At 44.9% G+C, this 26167-nt stretch overlaps 1 protein-coding gene across 5 annotated transcripts in view; it reads right to left on the reverse strand.

The window, feature by feature from the left end:
• The window catches only part of TSPOAP1 (TSPO associated protein 1), a 112305-nt gene that overhangs the window by 28723 nt on the left and 57415 nt on the right, over positions 1 to 26167 (reverse strand). For all 5 annotated transcript variants that reach the window (XM_019546459.1, XM_019546458.1, XM_019546457.1 and 2 more), the window contains 9 exons: positions 25435 to 25557; positions 24665 to 24769; positions 24252 to 24302; positions 16476 to 16668; positions 15099 to 15334; positions 7492 to 7601; positions 6105 to 6214; positions 2694 to 3509; positions 2035 to 2186 (listed from right to left, as the gene is read on the reverse strand). In XM_019546459.1, the coding sequence (XP_019402004.1) occupies positions 2035 to 2186; positions 2694 to 3509; positions 6105 to 6214; positions 7492 to 7601; positions 15099 to 15334; positions 16476 to 16668; positions 24252 to 24302; positions 24665 to 24769; positions 25435 to 25557 (1896 nt within the window). The remainder of the gene's footprint in view (positions 1 to 2034; positions 2187 to 2693; positions 3510 to 6104; positions 6215 to 7491; positions 7602 to 15098; positions 15335 to 16475; positions 16669 to 24251; positions 24303 to 24664; positions 24770 to 25434; positions 25558 to 26167) is intronic.

A 26167-nucleotide genomic window follows, 5' to 3' on the forward strand; every position in this document is an offset into this window, starting at 1 on the left:
TGTACAAAGACAGACACCTTTTGCAGAGTACATCAGTCAGGATGAACAACAGAGATAAGGCCTGATCGCCACTTCTACTTATTCTAGTATCCATCAACATCCACCCCCACTCCTTTCACACAGCCTGCCCATGCTCTTACTGAGGATGCAGATGTTGCTGCTCTCCCCCAAGCTAATCCCTTTCAGAGACCCATGCAAACCACCTCACAGCTGGACCATTCTACTAGGCAACTCTAAATCTAGTAGACAAAGACAAAAGTGAAGGACCTGCCCTCTCTACAAGGGAGTGGGATAGCTTAAAGATCTGGAGTTCATAAACCCCACTGCAGATGGACGATACACACTAACTATATTCCTGGAATATGCTATCACTTTGGTCTGAAACTCGGATTAGCTTGTCTGCAATGAGGTAACACTAGACACAATAACCCAGAAACACCTGATTTCTACCTTATGCCCAATATGGTGCGGCAAGCAGAGCTGTACCATGACATCACAGGTAACTCAGCCAGTCACCACTCCTTCCCTCCAGTTCATCCACATGCTTCAGTCCTGTTGACTGAAATGAATCAGCAGATGATGCTGCAAATCAGGACTGCAGTGCTTGGGCAGAGCCAGGGCTCAGGACCAGAAGGGAAGACACTGCTCTTGATCAGGAACTAGAATGGCTGAGAAGGAGGAACAAAGCTGAAGACTGATATTGCATCCCCCTTCACATTGTGCCAGGTCTAGGCAAGATCGTTCAGCTCTGCCCAGTCAAAGTTCTGTCCATCATGCAGCACCAAATGGTCACTGCCAAGAACAGAGCTGAGTTAGGGTTACTGGAGGGAAGAAGCGTAACTGGTTGAGCTGCCTTTGTTCTCATGTTGCCGCTCTCTGTGCAGCAGCAGATGGACCTTACCAAGGAGACTCTGCTGATACAAAATTGATAAAACAAAAACAAAAAAACCACCTTTCCCTTCCCCCTCTCCCAAAAAAAAAAGCCAAGAAGAGAGGCTGAGACCACTGAATAGTAAAGTACTGGCTCGGTGGCAGCAGCCTGGAAAATTACTACAGCCTCCAGAAATGAATCTAGTAGCATAACTAGGGCAGGACAACCAGGGCAGCAGCCCCAGCCACTAACCTGGGGACGGAGCGGTGGGGTGTACAGAAAAATATCAAAAGCTACCACTGCCAAAAGTTTCTGTTGCCCCCAGGCATACCACTGCTCCAGGCACCCAGCTGCTTCGTTATGCTTCTGACTGAGACTGTTAGTTCCATCACCTCTCATTCACCTACAGCTCAGCTTTCCTAAGCAACAAAATCTGCAACCCTCTCCATATGCCACCTTACCCCCTGATGAGCAGAATTATCTCCATGCACTGGAGGAAAAATAACTGAAGCACAGAAAGGGAGGAGGCTTGCCCAAGGCAAAGTGCTAAGCCAGGAGGAGAACTTTGTTCCTTGGCACTGTGCTCGCACTTTCTGTCCAGGATGCCTCAAGCAGCTATTAAATTCCATTCAAAACCCTAGTCAATTTTTAAGTTTTGGAAAAGGAAACAGCATCTGCCTCAGCAAAATGTTTAATTTTTGCTTGGCTCAGATAAAATCCTATCTGCCCAGGACACTGCAGACTAATGCTGAAGCTACATTATCCACCTGCTGGCAGGAATGTGCCTGAAAAGCTAAAAAGTGTCATCAGATGCTACATTTGCCACTGATTCACCAAACACATTACAATGACATACACAAAGAAAAAATCCTTCCATAGTTAATGGCCCACCTCTATGCTCTCTGGAGCAAAGAACTCAACCTTTTTTGGGTTTACATGCCATTATACAACAGGAGCCCCCTCTGTCCTAGCTGGGGTATCTGTGTTCTATGAGGATGGCGAAAGGAAACATAATACTCCATGTGCCATCACTGAGCCACGCAGGGCCACTACCCACTCCTCACCTCTGGAGGCCATGCCCCCCCCACGTTATCAAGCATTCAGGCTGCTGTCACATGCCCACATATATATGAATTTCAGCCTATGCAGTATCGGTAGGGTACCTTCCGCCCATCAGCATACACCGCATAACCAGTAACTCGCACTCCATTTGATGACCCTTCTGCATCAATGGTAACAGGCAGCCAGCTGATAACCAGAATACCCGGTGAAGGACCAAGTTCCACCTGGACATCGAGGGGTGCATCAGGAATTCCTAGAAGAGATCAAAGGGAATTTCTTTTTTTTTTTTTTCCATCAATAGGAACACTGTTGCCAGGCTAAGTCCACCTAAGAATTTGACACAAGGTTCTCACACCAAAGCCTCCAAACAGAAATGCAAAGCAATGCAATGGTTTGTCGAGATACTTGGGAGGCACAAGACAAAACCAGAGCAGGAAAACATGATGCTTTTGCTCTGTGAACTTTCAAGAAGCAGAAATCAGGGTTTTGCAAATGGAGCCAAGGGTGAAGTGTAACGACCTGTGCAGCACAATGAATCACAATCACCTGTCCCCTTGAGAAAGTACACTGCACACTTCAGCAAGGGTGGATGCCTGCTATTTCACTGAGAAATTTGCAATAAAAAATTTAACTGATTAAAAAAAATAAAATAAAAGCTAGGGAAGACTGTTAAAGTGAAGAAACAAAACATTTTACACTACGGAATCCAGTGTAATCACCTAGCAAACTGCCCATCTTGCTTCCACTCCACCCCCAATACCTGCTAATGGAGTAGTGAAGTGTACCACTGCTGACTTCTGCTCATGCTTCTCCAGGGGCAACTCCCAGAGCATCTTTGGGGGCCGGGTCTCCACCTTGGCAACATACTGAGTGTTAGGGTGCAGGTTGTGGAAGGTGTACCAGTAGACACCCGGCTTTATTGTGTCGCACTCTTCCTCATTGAGGTACACAGCATGATTGTAGTTGCTGTTGCATGGAAGCCAGGTGACCTCTGCTGATGTGGCTGTGATGTTTCTGACTTTCAGCAGAGTGGGGGCTATGCAGAAATCTTGCCCTACGAAGAAAGTGCATCGCAGCCTATCAGAGCTGCCTTGTTCCGTCACACTCTGCACAGAGATCCGGTAGGCTTTTGTCTTTAAGTCCAGCTTCTCAACAATGGCTTTGGTCTGAGGGCCACTCTTCACGTTCTGCCACAGCTCTGCATCCACATAAATATTGTAGCTTTGTATCTCTGGGTAGCCAGCTGGCAAAAGCGGTGGTTCCCAGCCTACAACAATACTTCTGGCAAGCTGTTTGATCAGAACCAACTTTCTTGGATAAGGCACTGCTGTGTGACTAACAGGCTCGTCCTGGTCTCCTTCTAGCCTACTGAGTAATGGGCTGACACTGGTTTCTTCAGCAGAATAATCACTTTTGTCTCCATTGCTGGTGCTTGTACTGACAAAACTCTTCTCATGGTATGAGCTATGAGTAAGATCATTTAGCTCGGGAGGCAGAAAGGTCACGAGGTCATCATCTGAAACTCGTTCAACAAAATTTGAGGGGACCAGCCCTCTCCTGCCATCCATCAGCTCCCCTAAACAAGAAACAGGAAACCTGTTACCACACTCACCCTTCAGACTTTAAACCTGACCATGGAATTGGGCAAAAGGCAGCAGCATCACTGCCCAAAGAACAGAAAAAGCCCTCTCAGGCCACATAAGCACAATGCTGACAGGGAGGTCTGCTCTGTCCCACAGGCCTTGGGACATTCCCTAGTGCACTCCCCTATACTGCTAAATGTCTGTAGTAATGAGGCTCCACCGCTCCCCTTGGCACTACCTAGAAAGGTTTTTAGGTATTTCCCCTAGGCTCCCTTTTCTATATCTCATCCCACTGCTCCTAGTCACACCTCTAACTCTCTCAACACTTCCTTTGCCAGTCTTTCCAATCCATGCAGTTTCTCACCGCAGCCCCTTGGGTCATCTCTTAGCTCATGTAAGCAGTTTGTACTCTTCTGATCTTTCCTCATAAAAAACTTGTCTCTCCAGTTCCCTGATCCTCTTTGTAGCTCTGTTCCGATGTCTCCCCAGCTTGCCTGTTGAATTCTGGCACAAAGATACCCGGAAAGAAACCCATGGAAAACACATGGCCTCCATGTTCTGTACTGAGGTGGCTACAGCACAAATCAGATGACTTGTGGGACCATGGCTGCTTGTAATCTGCTGATTCAAGTTCCAGTGACAAAAGAATCAACTGAAAATGTGAATAGCAGAAAAAGGGATAAAGAATGAGGTGAAAGCAGAAGCCAAAAAAAAAAAAAAAAAAAACCAGCAAAAGCAGAACAAAATAAAGAGCCAGGGTAGGCAAGAGGTCAGCAGGGCTATACTCACGTCTGCTTCCAAAAGGAACCTGAGTGACTTAGGAGTTCGGGTCATATGAAATAAAACTTATGTTCCTATTCATTTTGAGATAGATCCAGAAAGAGATTTTGGCGCCCAACAGCAATACAAAGGCACCACTGAGATCCCCACAACCCCTGCTCAGCTTCTCCCCAACTCTGTAGGGACCCGAGTTTTTGCCAGTAAAATCTCTTACGTGCCTAAGTTTCTGTGGATAAGTGTAGCACACAATCACCTCAGTCCTGATGCTTCTAAGCTGCTTGATGCTTAAGTCCTGACTGACTGGTTTCTGTGTTTATTTTAGGGAATCAGACACCCATAAGCCTAGTTCAATTACTTGGGGGGTGAGATGAAATCTGTAGTACAGGAGGATTTGTAAAAGTTCATTGAGAATTACTGGTTCCTTTACATTGAAAAACTCATTCAGTTGGCTTGCCTGAATGTGTTATAAACATAAAGCTGATGAAAAAATCATAGCCAAAGGGTAGGGATAAGGAAGAGTGTTGATACTTGTGGGACTTCAGGGGTGGTTGCACCTCCTTCAATTCCTCCTCCAATCCTGCCATCTACAGGAACTAAGGCTCTAATCCTGCAGAAACCAAGCTGCCTGGCCCTTCTTCCCAAGCCCAGCAGGCAGTCAACAGCACTGCCAAGTCAACTAAGGGCCTGTTTCTGCTGGAGCTGAGCTGCTCAGCCCTTCTTCTCAAGTGCGTGGGTAGCCACCAGGTCTGGCCATGTCCTACTAGTTCCAGAGTCAAGGGCCTGATCCACACTGCACCCCTCCTTTTCAACATCCTAGATCCATTGTTAGAGAGCTTTAATGAGAAGTACAGGCATCAGCATTAGTGCCACCTTTATTTAGTACCCTCACTAATCATCTGGAAGAGAAGGCCATTAGAATACTGATGAAATTCACAGATGATATTATGAATTATTAAGCAGAAAGCATGAAAAATATTACAACAGATAAAATATACAAAGGAACCAAGAGAGACCAAAAATCTGGGAAGAAAAAAAAACAGCTAATCCAGATAAGGAAAAATAATCCAAAGCACAAATATGAAGGAGCTAGAGAAAGGAGAGATGCTTCGTTTCCCAGAGTGCTGTCCAAGATCTTGGGAGCCATCTGTTCAATTCCCTGCTCTTCAAATGATATTTATGTGCCTAAAAATGGAAGGTAAGTGGCTATGAGAGTCTTCAGAAGTGTCTAGGTTCATAACTCCCATAGATTTTGAAGTTTCTACTAGATGCCCTTCTGCATCTTTAGGCACTTAAGTATCTGTAAAAACAGGGATTGTTGCTACTCTCTGCCTCAGCACTGTGTCTTCTTTCCTGGCAAAGCAAGTTCGTAAGTGCTTACAGAACATGTCAAATACCAATGAGAGAAGCGCTCTAGGTCCAGGGTATGCCTAGTGTATTTGGAGATACTTGGCCTCAAGATACAATGCCTCAAGCCCTTGCCATTTTCTGGGAACTATCTGGTACTTATGGCTAAGGAATCAGAAATAGTTCAGGTGGTACACCACAGATGTAAAAACCTGGCTCTCCTCAAATTGATGGAAAAATAAATTCCCATCGACTTCCCCTGAATCTCAATTTCGCCTTCCGGATTGAACTGACCCTAGTACACAGGTGCATCTTTATAAAAGTTATGGGAGCAGTGCTTGCTAATTTTGGCCTTATGACCTTTTATTTCCTAGTAACTGCAAATTTGTCAAATTCCTCCCTCTATTCTTAATGATGTCAAGTTTTTACAGCTTCCTAGTTAAGTCTCATTTTATCAAACACACCTTCAAAGAAGCCATCCTCATCCATGTCCCCATAGATGTAAATATACTCTCCAGCAGTCAGAGGGAGCTCTGCCTCCGGGTTTTCATTAGGTCCATCAAAAGGATTATAGCTGAAAGAGTTGCAACCATAATGTTTATTTTGCATACCAACTTCCACATCAAAGCATCCAAGCAGTCAGTCACACTAGACCTGTACATTGGGTCCACTGAGGCTGGTCTCCTGCTTCTAGACACGTTGCAGAGGAATATCAAAGTCATTGCTCATATTTAAAGCTAAATCTCTAATGTGTGTTGTTGGAGTGGAATCTGTGTTCACTTTCACAAAGGAGCAGTGAAAGTTTGAGTGAAGTGCTTGGAAACACAAACATTTACAAAACAATTTTTGAAAACCTGATGCAAGTATGTAATTATTTTTCTGAATTATAATGTAAAATACTAAAATGGGGGACTTTTAACTGAACTTTGGTCTCAATGTTATTGGGTTTTTTTCCAATTTTTTATTGAATATATTAAATCATAAAAACATTAGCCCAAGCCAAAAATTTTGTTGCAAAAATTGGAAGTTTCAAGGTTTGAACTAATAATTTTCCAATTTTCAATTTTTCAGGGGTTATTTTCAAATAAAAACTTGAAATTTTTGCAAAATGCAGGATTTTTACAATTTAAAAAAATGAAAGAGCTGCAATCTTCTTTAAAAGTTTTTCAAAAGGAAATTTTTACTCCATGCTCCTGACACAGCAAGCCATGCTTCCAATGGTGCTTGTGTGCATCTGGAAGCATTATTTCTATCTGTGCATTTACTAAGGGCCATAGGAACCCCTAGAACAGATCAGGCCCATGATCCAACTAGCCTAGTATCTCATCTCCAACAGAGGGTGGTGTTAGATGCACAGAGAAAGATCAGAATAGACAATTTTGGAATAACCTGTCCCAAAATTGGAGACTATGCCAAACATCCTACGATCCCTCAAATTCTGCCTAAATCCTCTAGACAACATTAAGGACATTAGAATCAGAAAAACAGAGCTGGAAGGGACACCTAGAGGTCATCTAGTCCAACCCTCTGCCTGAAACAGGATCATCCCTATCCAAACCATCCTATATATAATTCTTGTTTAACCTGCTAGTAAATCTACACAGTCAACCCTGACACAAGGCATAACACCCTCACCTGCCATGGATAAAGCAGCGGGACAATGATGATCAGTCCCCTGCTCCTGCAAGGGTTAAAATGCACTCAAAAGATCCAACGAAGAGAGCCACCCCACCCCCCACACTATGGAGGAAGGCTAAAACCCCCATATTCCATACCAATCCGACCATGGAGTAAAATTCTTTCCTGATTCCAAATATGGCAATTGGTCTGCCCCTGAGCATTGTGCGTTACCTGTATCGAGCTAAGAAGACCTGGAGTTTTGCAGGGCCTTGGTTCCCTGGCTCTGGAATTAGAGAGACGCTATCAACATCCAGTTCTTCCATTTCGCTTGCAGTATCCACCTACCAAACAGACAAGAATAAGGATCAGGGGTGGCTGTGACTGATCAAAGAAACAGAACGATCCCAACAGCAGTGCAGCAAGTGAAATCCTATTCTCAGCTGGTGCAAAGCTGCCTGATTGCATCAGATCACTATATTGTATGTGGTAACAGAAAATGGTTTATCCTATCTGTGAAAATTGTTCTATTAAGGAAAAAAGAGTGGGGACAGACGTGCTTATCTCCAGGACTTCAAAATTTACCAGACACATAGGCCCAAATTCTATTCCACCTCTAAGGTGACTAAGACTTACTGGAATTCCCTTATCAGTTATCACTGACTTTGACAATGTCTTGGAAACCGGAACAACTGCTAGGGGAACCCTCCCCTGCTCCTGGTCTTTGTGAGAGTAGTCATTTCAGCTGTTAGGTGATGGATGGACTTACTACTCTACTCATTCAGCAGCCAATACATCTTACTTCTTTAGCTGATTAAGGGTCTGTAGCATTTGTTAATCCCTCAAGCAGCTCTGTAGATTTTGATTTTTGATGCCATATTACAAAAGAAAGGTAGTGCAATTTTTCCCTGTGCAAATTCAGCGGCTAAACAGAATAAGGATTTTGGGTCAGCTCTGATATTTTCACTTTACCAGTGACTTGTCAAGCCACACTGCAAAGCCTAACTTGAAACCAGTTCAGGTTGGTATTTAGAGCAGACTCTGCTTTCTCTGATGCAAATACAATTTTTAAATGTAGATCCATTGTACATAGCAGGAAGTTCCATGCACCCCTTTAACTACTTCAGCTGCCTCAGGTAATCTTTGACAGAGTTCAGTGGCATCTTTTCCAGAATAGTACATTCATAGTGTTTATCTTCGAGCAATGCAAGATACCCTGCAACCTTTAGTTCTGAACTAACTGCTTGGATCACACCAGCTGTGATCTCTAGCTCTAGACAGCCATGTTTTCAACCTGTTTTCAATGCAGTGTTCCAGGTGCCTAAAATTTAGCCTGTCCTTCAGGGTGGGATCTGCCAAGTCCACACTGCCATTCGGAATCTTTCAGGTGTCCTGGATTTTCTTTTTGATTTCAAATTCAATAGCCTGCACTGTATTCAATGTGCAACTGATTTCTGTGCTGAAAGCTCTGAAAAAAAGCAAGGCTTGTGGGTCTAACTTTGCTGAGAAAGTACAGGTCCTCCTCCGTGAAATTAAATGCCATCTGATGCACAATGTCACTTCCTATGAAACACGCATTAATGCAAGTGTACATTCCCTGGGGTGTTCAGAGGTACAACTAAAACTAGTTAATTGGCAAGAGGAAAAAAAGCCCCCTCATCTTAAAATCACGCACAACAAAAACTCACTAAATACATTGTCTATCATTAAACTGCTACCAAAAGCAGCATGCGCTCAGCAATGGAAACCAACTATGAAGTTGGCTACGTGCAGCCAACACTGAGCATGACTATAAAACACATGGCCCATACTGGGAAATATGCTGATGGGAACCTACCACAAAAATAAGTTACTGCAGTCCATCTGAATAAGACACATGGTAGTGCCCATTAAGTGCAGTTCTCCCCAATGATGACTCTTTTTCCAGTTGTTCCACGACACTGCATATAGTTCCACCCAGAATCCCTGTTGGCCCATCTCTCAACCTGGCACATGTGATTAGTATAGCCCCACCCTCCATGAGGTGAAGATGAATCACGTTGTCCTGCGCCTCATCTGCATATACATTTTTGGAGCATCCCAGGACTTAGAACCAGAACCAGGTGTTCTTGTTAAGTCAAAAGTGGGGTCTAATTAAGATATGGCTCCTTTGTGGAGGGTATCTGAAGTACACACACATACTGAGCAATGAGGTCACCATGGCTTGAAATGCTGTTGACACTGGTGTGGCCCAGCCCAATTATATATGTGTAAAATCACGAGCCTTTGGCTTTGGATCAATATCATGCATAGTTTGTAACATACAGCCCACCGAGCCCTGCCAGTGAGGGCCCAGAGGCATAGAGAGTCAGCTGGGGAGACCCAACTGCCATGGACAGTTGGCCACCTCCTCTAGCTCTGCACCTGCGCCAAGGAGATATGGAACAGGGTGAAACAGCTCTGCAAAATGCTGATCAGTGTCAACCAGCTAACCAGAGAAGCGGTGCTGTACGGACACCTCGCCAAACACCAGGGGAACCCGGCAACCCATTCTGACCAGTTTGCGTCCTGCGTCAGGAGCATCCTGTGGAAAGCCAGGAACCTCCTGTTGTACAGGCACATGGACGTAGAAGTGGTAGACTGTATGAAAATGGCTTTGAGCAAGCTCCAGACCCACTACCAGAGAATCAGTAGTGGAAGATGGAGAGGACATGGCCATGTGAGAGAGAGAAGGAACCACTGGGTTCCAGGGTTTACAGGCTAATCAAAGGTTCAGTGGCCCCGGGTCCGCAGCCTCAAGGAGCCCAGCAGAGATTCCCCTTACCCAGGTGTTTTGGGAAGGGAGGGGCTGATAATTCCCCCGCCAGCATAAAGAAGAGCCCGGAACAGGCAGGTGGATGCAATGCAGAACCCGAAAGAGGAGGAGGAGGAGGTGGAGCAAGCCGGCACACTCTGCGGGGAACGCTGAAAGCTACGTTGAGTGCTGGTAGGAGCTTCTGGCAGAGAACAAAACCCCACCGAACCCCACCGGGGTTTTGGAACCCAGTTTACTGGCCCCTGTGGGGAGCAGAACTGTGTGTTTGGGGGGTGGGAGTGATTAAGGTACCGTAATAACCCTAATAGAAGGGCACCATTGACTTTGAAGTACTGTAGTCCCTGTAATAGTAGCACAGTCCAATAGTGGACTTAAGCTGTTAAAAGGAATCTTGTCAAGCCCTACAAAGGGGCTCTCAGCAAGCCAACAAAGGGGTGCTTGACCCCTCGAAGGTCAAGTTTTGAGTTGGAGGGTGGCTGCAGACAGACGGAGCAGCTACACAGACCAGGAGAGCCATCTCGGTTGTCGTGTTTGCTTTGATTGACCTTTCTTTTGTTGATTATCCAGGAGGAACTAAGGATACGTGGCCAGACCAGCTGGCTGGCCACCACCTGGTGGAACGGGCGAGGGTGTAGGGGTGGTGGAGCCCTCAGAAACTTGGGACCTCGTGAGACGCCGGGGAGACTCATAATTGGACTACACGTTAAGGCATCTGAACCAACTCCATTAATATCAAGCCGTGGCAGGCGAAACGTACACGTATGAGACCCCAATTACAGCTGATGACACTCTAGGCAAGTGGCAGGCGGCGTCTGTTAGGTCCACAGAGGACGGTGATCCCCGACAGGTCAAAGCCACCTGGCACAGGATCTTCCAACTTCCTCCTAGTGAGGAAGAGGAAGATACAACTGGAACCAAGGACAGCAATAGCAACAGCGCCAGCAGCAGTGGGTCCTCTAGCAGGAGCTGGAGCGACAGTGACATGAACAACAGATGAACTGAGTCTGTGACCCTGCAAGTGGGGTGGGGATGAAAGGAAGGGGTTGCCTGGTCTGGTTGGTGTGTATGTAGTACATGGGGCAGATATTGTACTGGGTCCAGGTGGCCAGCAGACCTTTGAATGGGTGCACAGGCATGGTTTTTGTAACAGGTTATGGTTTCTTTGTGAAGTGATACTCAGAGTGTAGATATATATAACCTCATATATACAGATATATATTTTTACAAAAATAAAAAAGTAACATATAAGTAGGCATCAAAGTGCTGCTCAAAAGTGTGCTTATGGAGTATTTGTGCTAAAACGTGCAACAGTTTAAAAAAAAAGGTAACATGCATTAATTCTGGATGAACTAGGTGCATGGGTAGTATATGCAAATCACTAAAGCCATGTTTAATTTCAAGTTTATTGTTTTCAGATTTGCTGCTCACTTCCATGTAGTCAGGGAGAGCAGGGTCTGAAAGTCAGAAGAGTAGGAAGGGGCTGCCAGGGGAAAAAGTTGAGGGGAGGCAGAAAGCAAAGACCTACCTGGCCCCCATCCCCTAGATTTATTTTCCCTGCTGTAGCAGTGAGAAGGGAACAAATATGTATGTTTTCCATGCATAAGATTTAATTACTGGGGTGGGGGGGGGTGTCTTATAATCAGGGTCATCGTGTTTTTGAGTAAATATGGTATTATCACTTTTCATTCCTATTCTAAGGCTAGTCACTTCTCTCTTAGACTAGGAAAAAGTAAACATCCCACAAACAGGAGAAAGTAAAAGATAGGTTCTTCCCTAGAGAACTGCCCCTTAACAGGGAGAATCCTCCAAAGCTCTGGGCATCAGTGCAAAGAGCTGGGCCTCACCCTGTCTGGCACTGGCCGGAGAGAAATCCAGCTTGTGTTGTTACGTAAAGATGGCTCAGGAGCCCACAGTTCCTCATGGGCCTTGATCTTCGGTAGGATGCTTGGGCTAGGAAATCCATGTGTGGGTATGTGTACCTTAAATCATCAGGGTGTTCTGCCCTGTTCCATTTGCTCACTGGCCTTAATCAGCATGGCTGCACTTCTCTGGCTCCTACCTGCTTTAGGACTTCCTGGGAATGTGACTGGTTGGAGTGGGAAAGCCCCTGGGTAACTGAATAGGCCAGTGTTGCCAATCCTAGTTTCAAAAGTCTGGAACTTTAAGACTCTTCTGTGAAAAAGATGTGATCTCTGATAGTCTGAGGAAAATCAGGTCAGCTCTTCCTCAATCTAAGGTCAGTGAAACAAGACAACCGTATTTGATACACTGCTCCCACCACAGAACACAAATGCTTCCAAATGTTTTGCTTTGAACAGCAAAAGAACCAAGGCTCAAAATCTGCAAATTTGGCAAGAAAACACCCCTCACTAAGGAGCAATTCGAAGTTTTCCATGAACTCCTCCAGCATGAAAATTGCCAACTTAGAATCTCTTGTAAACCAGGACAGCTCTCAACCCCTGAAACATGAAGCTCCTTGTCTTCTTTTCTTTGTAATCCACTTTTTAGTGTATAAGATATGTTACACAAAAGTCACAAAACACCAAAATTAACATACAATGGATGTCTTTAAGTGCCAACCCCCTTGTGCATATACAACATTATGGCACAGTCTGTATTACACAATCTGAGAATTTCTCCAACATTACAACCTGTCATACCAATCTCATCTGCAGGCTTAAATCTACATATACGCCATGTTTTTCTAGTGTGTGCATGTCAGAGAGTACCTAAATGTAGCTGCTAAGTCTCACAGTTCTATCACAAGGTTTACAATATTTAATGTTCTTAAAGGTCCAGCTCCTGGAGTCATAGGATGTCAAGAAAATCCAGCTTTCCTTGAAAAAAGTAACTTTCTACTCTAGAATTAGAGAGCAAAGCTTGACAATATGAAAGGAGGACAACCTAAAGTCTCCAAAAACTGCAGGCAAAAAAAGATTTCTGAGTGCTATTTATACTGCACTGATATAAAAATAGGAAAGACTTCCTTGAGTAAATTACTACAGAAGAACTATAACACAGAAGTAATAAAAACTTTATGGAGCAAAATTAGAGCAAAATTTGCTTACTGTATGTCCAAGTCTCAGCCAAATCCTATTGTGACACCAAGATGTAAAAACAGTATTCAATATCACTTCCACAGAATTTACAACAGATTCCACTCTATAACACCAGGCTTGGCCAACTGTATATGCGCAAAATGGTTCCACTACAGTTACTAAGCCATCTAACTCTCAGTCTGCCTGCTACAGCATATTCAGTCTGTGTAAGCCTCCAAAACTTTATTCAGAGAAATGCTGTGATGGAAGAGAACCCATCTACCTTTCAGTTCTCTGACTGGGTCTCTTGCCTAGGAAGCAAGAGGCTCAGGTTCCAACTCCCTTTCTGAGGGGGTTTGCGCCTACAACTCACACTTGCTCTGCAAAGTACCCAAAGCAGCATGCCATGGGCTAGGCAAGCCTACGAAGACTATCCTCTTGAAGCCAGCTTGGTAGGCAGCCAAGAACGAAAGATATGTGGAAGCAGACAGAAAGCACATAAAGAGAAGCCAGTCTCTTTAGAAGCTGGGTTAGGCGCTCGCCTGGAAAAAAGAGCACAGTATAACCTCATAGATCTAGTTTTCAAAATTCCGGAATTCTTAAAAATCTGATACTTTAAAAAAATAGACTGCATCCGGGGTTTTCAACCTTTTTTGACCGGTGTACCCCCCGTGGCCAGTCATGTGGGCAGGGGGAAGGAGTAGTAGCAGCAGCATGGGGTGGTCGATGATGATAGCAGCTGCTGTGTGCAAGCTTCCCCCCCTGCATCCAGCCAGCCGAGCAGCGCCAGACTATGCACTTTTCTTATATTTCAAAAACCCAGGATTTTCAAATTTTCGGTAGGTGCTAGGTCCCAAAGATGCCGGATTTACGAGGTTATACTGTATTCCTAGATCTCTCCACAGGCACTTCAAAGCTCTTGGTCTATGACGTTCCTGAGAGCAGCTGCTAGGGATATCCCAGAGCAGCTTCACCATCACATTTCCAGAGATGGTATGTGCGAGGGGGAGAAGATGGGTAGGGAATGCTCATAGTCCCAGCAATGGTGTGGATGCAGCATATACAAACCACTGAACCCAGCAAATTACACAGAATACATAGTCACTGTTCATTCAAAAGCATGGCCAGGGGAGTTACTACTGTCTTCTGCATAGTAGAGTAACATTTTACACACTTGACCAGAAAATGGAAGACCTGAGTGGGAGGCTCTCCTCAGCTACAGCCCAAGAGAGTGCTCCGAATACTAAGCTGCAGCAGATCCCGAAGAGAAGTGCTCTCCACAACCTCTTGCTGAAGAAGCTGGACAGCCAACACTACAAGAGTTGAGGAGCCAGAGAGGGTGAGAGCAAACAAAAAATAGTCAGGGCTCTGTCCCAGAAACAAAATAAATGCATTAAAAAAAAAAAAAAAAACACTCTCCATGGAACTCAGGAAACTTATAAGCCATTTCACAGAGCTCTTCTCCGACTGTTTTCTTTCCAGAGTGCAATGATCTGCACCAGTGGCAATCCAAGTGACCCCTTGAGAGCGCCAGTGCAGCCCGTGACTGGCCATGGTCGTCGCTTAGGCAATGGGTGGGGGGGCAGCCAGGAGCACCAGTGCCCCCCGCTGCAAGTGCCAGCTGATGGCTGCAATTGGCTGGCGCTTGCTCCCAGCCACCTCAGTCGGTGGGACTGGTTGTGGGCAAGATCGGCCATGGGGGGAACCCCCCTGCTCGTCCAGTCACTGACTGATCGCCCAGGGGGCACATGGCCCCCCTGACTAAGGCAGCACCAGTCACCCATAATCTGCACAAAAGCCCAGCACAGAGTATAGCCAAGTGAAGAAAGTGCAAACTTCTGCAACAACTTTCTGCAAGTTTTCTTCATTGATTTCTCTAGTTCTTGGATACAGGTTTTAACAGGCAGTCATAAGTGTAGCAATGCAGTACTAGTAAATATGATACCACTATTGTCTTACCCTCCAGTGACTAATAAATAGGGACACCAAAAGCAACAGCCAACACTGACCTCTGGAGTGGGGCAGGACTTCGGACTGTTCTGCATTGATTCTGATTTTGAAGAGCTTGATTGGGACTCCGTTTTCTTGGCCGGCTTCTGTGAGGCAGCAGCGCTTGGGAGTGGAATTTTGGTGACGCCAGGTGCGGGGTCAGAGATCTGAGGTAATGGCTCCAACTCCACAGTCCCTTCATCATTCGTTGTCTTACTGCACTGAAGAGCAGGAGATGCAGGGGCAACATCAGGATCTGAAACCAGGCATTTCACTGGTTACTCCAAGCAGAAGGAAGAGCAAACAAGAGCAGCTCTGAGCACTTTGCTGTCTTTAGCATAGTTGGGCTATCTTGAGAGGAGCTGTCCAGAGTCACAGTTCACAGGACCATAGGAAAGCAGGGCTGAAAGGGGCCTCTCCAAATTACAAGTTGTGAAGGGGATCTCGGCCCTGATCCTTCTCACACTCTTGTCACTCAGGGGCAGCTCCACTGAAGTCATAGGATGAAACTGGTCTAAGGGAGGGAGAACGAAATCTTCAGTCCTACATGCTACCATAGGATAGATCCTATCTGCATAAGAGTTAGGAAAGCTCCTAGGGAGCTCATTATGGCTGCCTGGTCCTGTGGACTTTTCTGCCCCAGTCCTAAGGGTGAAATAACTTATACCCTCACAGTCCCGAGGTAATCACACACCAGTCAAAAACTGGTGAAGTATAGGTGCATGCCATCCCATACCCAATGTGTGTGTCAGGGAGGGGAAGGGACAGTTGGATCAGGAGCTGGCTATGCTGGCTTTACACCGATAGATCAGGGTCCCCTCTCCCCTCACTGGGAGAATTCTCAGCTTTCTTGTTACAGTCACATGCTCATTAATTTGTCCCACCTGAAGGAACAAATAAGCTGGCCTAGAGCCTCTATTATACTATGGAGCTCAGCTGAGCAACACCTTCTCATGCCCTACAGGGAAGCACTCAAGTCAATGCATATTCACCCCTCACTCTCAGGTAACATATTGTTAGAACTGCTACAGACAAGTTTTCAAGTAATATGGTAGAGTATTATATAATCACTTTCTACAGCTTCATTTACACTAGTGCTTCATGATGTACCCTCTCATGGTCAAATATGTTAAGTATCTCTTAAAGACTCAGAATCTTCCATAACTTATCAGTTGGTTTTAACAACTGAAATGTTAAATATATGTAGTTCCAAAACATAACAGATCTCAGACAATTGTTCATAGGTTTTCAAGAAAGGCATCAGAAAGATTTAAAAAACTGCTGGTTGTTGTCCCAAATGTTTGTTTTCCAGGGAGATACAGGGAAATCTACAGCCAGGAAAGCCAACAGACAATGTATTCACGATCAAAACACCCATCAGCATTTCCAGTAATTACCCTTCTCCCAATGACCACCCTGTGGCTGCGGGGTGGAAGAACAGGGAGCAAGTGGAAGATCACAAGTCACCAACGTGGAGGTGAGAAGGTCAATCTTTCCTGTTTGTAGTCGGAAGTGTTTGAGTTCCTGAGACAGGAGACTGAACTGTTCTGTTTGGCTGCGGCACTGATCCTCAAGGTCTCTTACCCGGGCCTGACAAGGAAAAGCAAAGGCAGAGTAAGGCACAAGAACAGTCCTAAATTGGCAACAAACCTCCGAACCGCAGTTACCATCGTTGGGTCCTTCCACACAATGGAGCCCCAGCAGCAACCTGGGGTAGGATTTGCCAAGGGGCCTAACAGAATGAGTTGCCCAGGGATGGTCCATACAAGTCAGCAGCCCCCTGTCAGTCAGCCCTCTGAAAATCCCACCCTCACTAGCAAGCCTGGGAAACATTCAGCTCTAAAACACACTCTGATCCAATACTCAAAATCCACTTTACAGGAAATGACTGCCTGGGGACAGGGAGATGCAAGTCAAACCAAGGCTTTGATATGGGACACTTGGGGGCAGGGTATGGATTTTCACTGGTGTTTCAAACATCAATGGCTGATCTCCAAAAGGGACTTGATCTATTAACTCTCCATCCACCCAGTCACACAAAAGGGATCCAGGGAGTCCCTATGTGATCCCAGAACTCCAACAACCTCCTCAGTATCATCCTCCTGGCTTTTGTGCCTCTGACAAGAGGCTCTAGACAGCCCCAGAGCAGCAAGGACAATGAGGGACAGCATTGCATCAGGCACATGAAAGGTGGGAAGTAACTGTTAGCAAAGGAATCTCTGAGGACATCTAGGGGTTCACTTGCAGGGAAGTGAAGGGCTTGTTTACACTAGGAAATGAGTGTGAATGTTCATAACCTCAGCATTTCCACCCCCCAACTTTCCCCTCCAAAATAGAAACAACACTGCACTCCTTTGGCCTCTGAACCTAGAGCAGTCCCTTTCCCACACACCTGTCTTCTCCCGAGCTGTGGGCACACACACTCCTAATGGGTCACTGTTTGGCTGATCTCCCCATGCTGAGTTCCTCACCAAAATAGGAGAAACCAAGGCTCACAGTTCATCAGTACTCTAGGTGCTCAGGCTCTCCAACCCATTCCAATAAGCAGGGGAGACTGCCAGCCTGGCACTGCAGCATTGTAAACATTGCCAAAAAGATGCCAGCCAGCTTTATTCCAGATCAGGTTTTTCAGTGTTGTTCCTCTGCTAATCATTAATGGCTCTGACTACCCTTCACTCCTCCATATCCAATGAGAGCAGGTTCTGCTCATTAGCTATGGACCTCTATCCAATCATAAATTATTCCATCTACTCCCCTTCACCTCCAGGATTCCCGATAGTTCTACAATATCAGTATCATAGGTTAATAGGCCTCAATTACATAATGGGAAAACTTGCAGTTCTCAATGTGGCAAACCCCACTGAATCAAAACCTGGAAAAAAGTCATGAGAATGGCTTAAAATCATGACTTTTAAACTAGAAACTGGTTGCATTTTTTATTCCACGTTCTGAGGCTTTAAGTTCATTTAAGTTATGTTTTCCAGCTTTTCTCTGCAGCCATGAGAGCTGGAAATTGCCTTTAAAAAAAAAAGCTGAGAATCTTTATTTCTCTTAAGAACTAGTCTTAAGTAAGACAGCAAATATAAAGTACATGCCAAAAACCAAGAGAAAGAACAACACTTCTCATCCCTTTTTCATATTTTATATTATTTTAATCTCACACTGAAGAGAATAGCTTCAAAAAACTCAAACAAACTTTTAGACACACATGAATCAGAGATACAGAGAGTTTGGAATAAGTCTGATAATCTCAATAAAGCTCCCAAATTCCATTTTGTTAGATTCTGTTGTTGTTGCTGCTGCTGCTGTTTTGGGAAGAGAAAAGGTTTTTAAATAAGAAGTGCCCTGCTCTGCCAAAGTAGTAGTGGTAGTATCTATAATTAATTAGTTTGGTTTTGGGGAGATGACATCATGCAAGGCATGATAGAAGTCTAGTTTAAATATATATGCATGAGGCAGTAAATTAAGGTTAAACTGCAGAAGGAGGATGCCCTGCTTGGTAAGATCATATCAGTACCTGCATGCAATCCAAAGTATTCTGTCAGCAAAGAAAAGAACAGAAAAACATTTAAAACCGTACAAGCAAAAATATCAAGAAATAGCAAAGCATAACAAATTCCTCAATTTGGGTAAAATTATTGCCTCCATTAGTCTGCAGCATGTACCAGGTTCCTTTCTGACAATTCCTAAATACATATCAACTTCCACAGGCTAAAATATGAAAGAAGCTGCTATACAAACCCTGCCACAAAAACACACTCTCTGAATCATGAAGTGTTTTACAGCAACAGCTTCTAGTTTTATGTCTCAAATCCATTTCTCCCAGTCACAGAGTTTTGAGGCTCACTGTTGGTTTTAAATACTCTCACCTAAATTTTCTCCTGAAAAAGAGCTCTGCTCTGCTGCATATGAAAACTGAAAGTTTGGACAGCATCTCGCACAAAAATGCAAGACAATGGCTGGGGCAAGACTAGGTTGTGGTAACAAGACAGCCACAAGAAAATTGAACTCCGCTAATGCTTGCAACCCATTAGGCATCAAGACAGTGAAACGAGATACCCAATACCAGACCCATGCCATAAAATAATAGAAGTGATGGTTAAAAATTGTTGTCAGAAACCTGACACTCATCATATATGAATCTCCAAGCTAAGAAAGCCAGAGAAAGAGGTTGAGCCAGTGTAACTAGAAGAAGGCAAGGAAACTACATGTACACTTTAACCGAACTAGCAACTAAAGAAGACAAAAGACTAAATATGCATCTCAAGGGAAACCTGTAGAAGGTGCAATGAATACAGGAAAAATGTCCTGTACGTGACATCCTTACATTTCTCAAAACAGGCATCCAATGTCTCAGGTGTTACAAATGTCTCAATCATTAAATGTATGTTTGGAGCTTTGTAAATAGACCATTACTGGTGCAAGCTATACAAGTTTGGGTATTTGTTTATCAGTGGGGCAAAGACAGGTCCAATAATCAATACCTCTAAGTATCCTGTTTGACTACTCCAGGCCCATCACATGTAATTGAACTTTAACACAAGTCTTCACACCTAGACAAGCCCTAAAACAGGAGCCAGGTGATTTAACAATTGTAAAATGACGGTCATCCTTTTTCTCCCTGTTTTGTTCAAACTTTAAATTGGCCAACTATCGAGGAAAAATGTTTTGAAGCTATATAGTTAAACAGTATAAGAACTAAGCAGATTGGCCAGCAAAGTGTGTGCAGTCCAGGGAAGACGAAGAAGCCATCCTGCCACCCAGCTGATAAGTGAAAGATCCACTGCTGGGGGACCCCCCCAGTCAGCAATTGGCCACTGGTGCCCCCGCAGTATCATGAGGCACCGGTTACCCATGCCTTCACAAATAACACCCCCACACTTAAAAAATGGCATCTCATGATTTACATTCTAAATCTCTTGAGTTTGTCTCTGCTTTTTGACACGGTGGGGTTGGCAATACTGATGCCACCACTAAGTTTAGAAGGGTATAGCACCTCTCCTAACCCTGGTTACTATATCTCAAAGTTCAGGGGTTGCTACTAAATCAGGTCTGAGAGTAGTGGTTCATTGCTATACTCAGATTCCAAGTCAAAGAGCAGACACCAAGCTATGAATGTGAAAGCCTCACAAATCTAGTAATCAAATTCTTACACTTAGGCACCTTGAAACGTCCCAGACACCAATCACTGAAGCATCTCAGAATGAAAACTCAGGTTAGCACAACAAAAGGAAACAAGCAACAGTGCGTGGTGTGCTACTCTCAGTATTCAAACTCAATCAGCTTTGAGATAGTGACTGGGTGAGGAAAATGGAAAAGGCCCTGAAAAGGAACTAAGCTGGTTTGAGTGCTTTGTGGACAGGCATATCCAAAGGGTAGTGAAGAGAACCTGCACCTTCACCACCTTCACTCCATGCAGATTCCCATAAGAATCAGCGCTCTCTCTGTTCCAATTCAGCATTAATACGCACCCCCTAGCACAACTGGCGAGACATCACATGGTCAAATACCAATAAAATGGAGATGAGACGGTTGTATATATGACCCTTTCAAAGACAGAGAAATGCCACTGATACTAACTAGCCCCATACTGAACCAGCTTATAGGTGAATGAGGGCTGATTAAAGCTGCTGGCTGGCTGAGGAAAACTCTGTGAAGATCTGCAGCTATGGGCCTGTCTGACTGTCAGACACATAAGCAGAGCTCTTGAACTCATGTCACAGCTCCTCCTGGACCCCTGGTTAACACCAAACTCTCACAAAACAGCAGGCACCATAAATGTATTCTGTCATTTCTAACTGCATCCCACTGTTAAAGATAATACTCAGCCTTGACAATTCACACTTCTATGGGATTTCAGCTGCCTTACACTGAAGTCGTTTACTTCAGCTTGGAAACTTCAGCTCTTAGACACAATAACTAACTGAGGGAACAAGCAGTGGCTCACTCCCTTGGTATCAAACCCTCACTGCATCAGCTTCCCCTACAGTTTCAAATAAAGTGTCAAGTGTCAATCCTTCATTATGGATCTAATGAGTTAGGACGGGATTTTGCAAAGGTTACCTCCTGGAAGCAAGACTGCTAATCACTTCTCTTTAGTGGCACAATGGAGCCGTCCACAAGGGGAAAGCCTGTTTGAGCAAGCATCTGAGTATAGCTAGGAAGAGATTCACCTGACAAAGACAGGGAAGGGCATCTTTGCAGAAAGGCTTGCTAACCTAGTGAGGAAAACTTTAAACTACGTTCACCAGGGCAATGAAGACCAAAGCCCTGAGGTGAGTGAGTGACCTGGAGGAAGTGGAAGCAAGAGTGGGCAGCAGGGGAGGAATTCTTATTTGTCCTGAGAAAGCAGGGCAATCAGCTCGTTACCTCGGGTGCCTGTACACGAACGCACTGAGCCTGGGGAACAAGCAAGAAGAACTGGAAGTCCTTGCACAATCACAGAACTATGATGTAATTGAATAACAGAGACTTGGTGGGAGCTCGCGTGACTGGAGCAGTGTCATGGATGCGTACAAACTGTTCAGGCAGGGGAGAAGAGGAGGAGTTGCGCTTCAGATAAAAGAGCTGTTTGACTGCTCAGAGCTCCAGTATGAAACTGAGGATAGGCCTGTTGAAAGTCTCTGGGTTAGGGTCAGAGGGGAGAGCACAAGGGTGATGTCATGATAGGGGTTTGCTATAGACCACCAGACCAGGAGGAAGTGGTGGATGAGACTTTCTTCAAACAGCTAGTGGAAGTTTCCCAATCACAGACCCTGGTTCCCATGGGGGACTTTCATCACCATAACATCTGCTGGGAGGGCAATATAGTAGTGTGCAGGCAATCCAGGAAGTTTTTGAAGCGTGATGGGGACAACTTCCTAGTGCAAGTGCTAGAGCAGTCAACGAGGGTCTGTGCTCTTCTTGACCTGCTGCTCACAGAGGGAAGAATTGGTGGGGTATGTAGTCATGGATGGCAATGTGGGCAGCAGTGATGATGAAATGATTGAGCTCAGGATCCTGAAGAAAGGAAGGAAGGAGAGCAGCAGAGTAAGAACTCTGGAATTCAGAAAAGCAGACTTCAACTTACTCAAGGAACTGATAAGCAGGCCTCCCGAGGTCCTTTCCAATCATAACTTTCCATGATGTCACACATTCATTTTCTGCTCCACTGTAGTCCAGTGGCAGGGGAGCACTAGCATATGTCCAGTGTCATTTCCACTTTGTTTTCTTCTCTTAAAAAGAGATCCTGGCCCCACTGAGGTTAACTGAAGTTTTACCATTGGTTTCAATAAGATCCAGATTTCAGCCCTTGTGACTTGCACTCTGCTGAGTGCACTACCAGAACTTACCATATTATACTAAATATAATAGTAATAGCAGTGCCAAAATGCTTGGTTCTGTTCTTGGAACAGTGCTGCAGCCCATAAGCCTGCAAGGCTGTTTTTCAAAATACATGCAACTCCTGCAATCAGCCCTGAATTGAGCTTTTCTCTGCAGTCATGTCTAATCAACCAGATTATCTTCTATGATGAGATGACTAGCTTTATGGATACAGGAAAAGCACTGAATGTGACAGATCTTGACTTCAGCAAGGCTTTTGATACAGTCTACCACAATATTACTGCAAGCAAGCTAAGGGGGTATGGGTTGAATGGACTGTAAGGTGGCTAGAAAACTAGCTCAAACATTGGGCTCAAAGGGTAGTAATTAATGGCTTGCTGTCTAGTTGCCAGCCAGTTTCAAGTGGAGTGCCCCAGGGATCAGTCCTGGGGCTGGTTTTGTTCCATAGCTTCATCAGTGACTTGGAAGATGGGATAGAGCGTACCCTCAGTAAGTTTGCAAACAACACCAAGCTGGGGAGAGTAGTAGATACACTGGAGGTCAGGGCTAGGATTCAGAGGGACTGTGACAATTTGGCATATTGGCCGAAGTCTCAGGAGGTTCAATAAGGAGAAGTGCAAAGTCCTGCACTTAAGCAACATGGAGAAGTGCAAAGTCATACTGAACCACTGGCCATTGTACAGGCAGGGGAATGACTGGCAAAGCAGCAGTTCCACAAGAAAGGACTTAGAGGTTACAGTAAGCCAATAGGGTTCCTTTGTTGTGAAGAAAGCTAATGACACACTGGGCTGCATTAGTAGGAACATCGCCACCAGATCATGGGAAGTGATTCTTTCCCTCTATTCAGCACTAGTCACATCTGGAGTACTGTGTGCAGATTTGGGCCCCCAGTACAAAAAGGATGTGGACACATTGGACAGAGTCTAGCGGAGAGCAATGAAAATGGTGAGGGGGCTGGTGTACATGACTTCTGAGGAGAAGCTGAGGGAACTGGGCCTATTAGTCTGGAGATTAAAAGACAGAGGGGATTTAATAGCAGCCTTCAACAACCTGAAGGGGGGCATTGAAAAAAGATGAAGATAGACTGCTCTCAGTGGTGGTACATGACAGAACAAGGAGCAATGGTCTCAAGTTGCAACAAGGGAAGTTTATATTAGCTATTAGGAAAAACTCTCTCACTGGGTGGGTAGTAAAGCAGTGGAACAGGTTACCCGAAGAGGTTGTAGAATCACTCTTGGAGGCTTTTAAGACCTGGCTGGACAAAACCTTTGTGTGATGGTCTAGTTGAGGATGGTCCTGCTTTGATCAGGGGTTGGACTAGATGACCTCGTGAGGTCCCTTCCAACCCTAATTTTCTATGATTCTACAATTTCTGAGAGCTGGTCTGGGGACTGGAGATCTAACTCCTGTTGGTTCCAAGAGCTACTTCATACCTTACCCCTCCCTGTTTCACATAAAAGCTGTTTGTCCAATGCACCTTACCCAATAAAAGCACAGAGCATGTAATATAAAAGAAAAACAATTAAAACAAACATGCAGAGATTTCCTCCTAGAGGAGATTCACAGAAGAGTAGCAGGCATGACTGATGTTAGTTGTTTATTGCAGAACTGAAAGACACTCAGGTGATGAATATTCCGTACCGTATCCAGTCCAAGAGCTGGGCTGGACTTAACAGCTGCTCTGCCTTTCTGACAGAAATCTGTGCACCACTGTTGTGAGAGTGTTCAGCCACTGGTGCTGTTTTGCTCATGCTGATGAAGTTGCATGCAAAATGCAGAGCAAGACAATATTAAAGGATGTGAGATGCTAAGCCTGCATATGTCACCCTGGCTCTGTCTTTCTGTCTTACCTCTAATAGCTGTACTGCTCCTTCATGCTCCCTTTTTGCCTCAGCCTGGGCCTGGGGTCAAACAAGAGACAAAGAGCATGTCACAAAGCATCCTTCAAAATCTCACTTCTGCTACCATTGTCTTAATAAGCATCTTATAGATTTAAAAACCTAAACAGAGAAACTTGACTGGAAACATCCTTGATCTAAACCTTGTTAAGTTAGAAGTTTCATGCATGAAAACAACTTGCACTGACCAGGTATCAGGGCTGCTCTGCACACCGACACTTTCCTGAATAGTGTATCTGGTGAACTTGCACATACCTCCTCCCTGCAGTCTGTCCCTTCAAGGAAACACAATTCAGAAGTCCCATCTGTTTGTAGGGAATCAGAGTTAGTGTTCATTTTCTCACTCTCTCTCACATACTACATACCTGCTGCAGCCGCCTGACTTCCTCTTGTTTCTCCCGCAGTACTAGCAGTGCTTCTTCATGTTCAACCTCCAGCTTCTGCCTTCGCTCTGCCACATCTCTCATGTGCTGGAAAACAAGTCACACACAGTTTAGGAGAGGTGTTATTAAACCATTGCCTTCTGGATCTCTCCCAAGGGGCCCTATCCTCCAACAACAATCTGATAGGCAACAAGTTATTTTTCACACAGTAACTAAACAATTGGGAAAGGAAACTTCTTAATGGGAGTGGAGTTCCAAGAATACATTAGGCAGGTCCTCTGCCTACCGTAGTTTGCTCTGAGTTGTACCAGCAATACAAAGAGTCAGAGTTGCCTCAGACAGCTTCACACTGCCAAATTCCTCTCCCCCCTTGCTCCTCCTCACCTCACAAAGAGAGGACATCAAGCAGCAACTCAGGTCAAGAGGCTTGGGGCCAGAACGCATAGCGCACTGGCCAACCCTCATCTGCAAAACCAACTCCATGATACCAAGATAACTCAGACAGCCTTGCTGGACAAGGCACTTGTCCAGGTGCAGAGATATGAAATGAGATGCTCCCAGCAGGGGCTAAAAAGGCTTCTTCTAAAAGATTTTCTAGATAACAAAGGCCACAAAAAGCAAAACTGTATATAAATGACCCAAACAAATCAGAAAAACAGACTTTTTGCTACCATTATCCCCTTTTCTGTAAGGCCATTCAGAACAGTACTCAGCATCTTCTCAGCTCCTCCAGAAGCTTGGGTCCTACTGACCTTCAGCACCTGCTCTAAATTCTCCAGCTTGGTTTGGAGTCCTTGGCTCGTCTGAATCGCAGAATCCCGTTCCTTAGTGACTAAAACTACCCGCAGCTTCAGGTCGGCATTCTCGGATTCAACCTGTAAAGGAAAGGCTACTGATTCATACAAATAGTCTCAGGCACTCTTTGAAACAACAGCAGAGGTCCATCACTTTACACAGCTACACTGTGGTCTTCCATCAGCCCATCTTCTCTCCCCTCCAACTGGTAGTCAAACATAACCAAATATTCATATATTTGTACGGGGCTTTAATCTGTTCAACAGATTCACCTACTGAATTTTTACTATAGTTGTCTCCCTCACAACATGTGGAGTTTTCTGAAGGGGATTTTCCCTTGCGAAACCTTGGAAGCTGTGTCTGTGATCTGGAAAGGGTGGGACTAGAGGCAGAGAAGCATGCAAAACCCCACTATTACTGGATGCAACTCCATTCACTACAGATTGTGCAAGAGGCCAGTCCTTCATCTCTAATGGGAATGTGCCATCACTAAGTTATTATTAGCAGTTCAAATCACAAACACCTCCTTGCTGTACAACAGCCTGATTAATATGCAGAAAGAGCTAATCAGCAGGAAATGACCAGACTTTGAAAACAGGTTTGGTTTTCTGGCTCATCTATATTTCGTATGCCAAAAGAAAGAGCCAAATTAAAGGAAAAAAGACATCTCTGAAATGCATCTTCCCCTTC

Source organism: Crocodylus porosus, unplaced genomic scaffold (assembly GCF_001723895.1).
Source record: "Crocodylus porosus isolate Cpor-Errol unplaced genomic scaffold, CroPor_comp1, whole genome shotgun sequence".
In the NCBI taxonomy this organism is placed as follows: Eukaryota; Metazoa; Chordata; order Crocodylia; family Crocodylidae; genus Crocodylus; species Crocodylus porosus.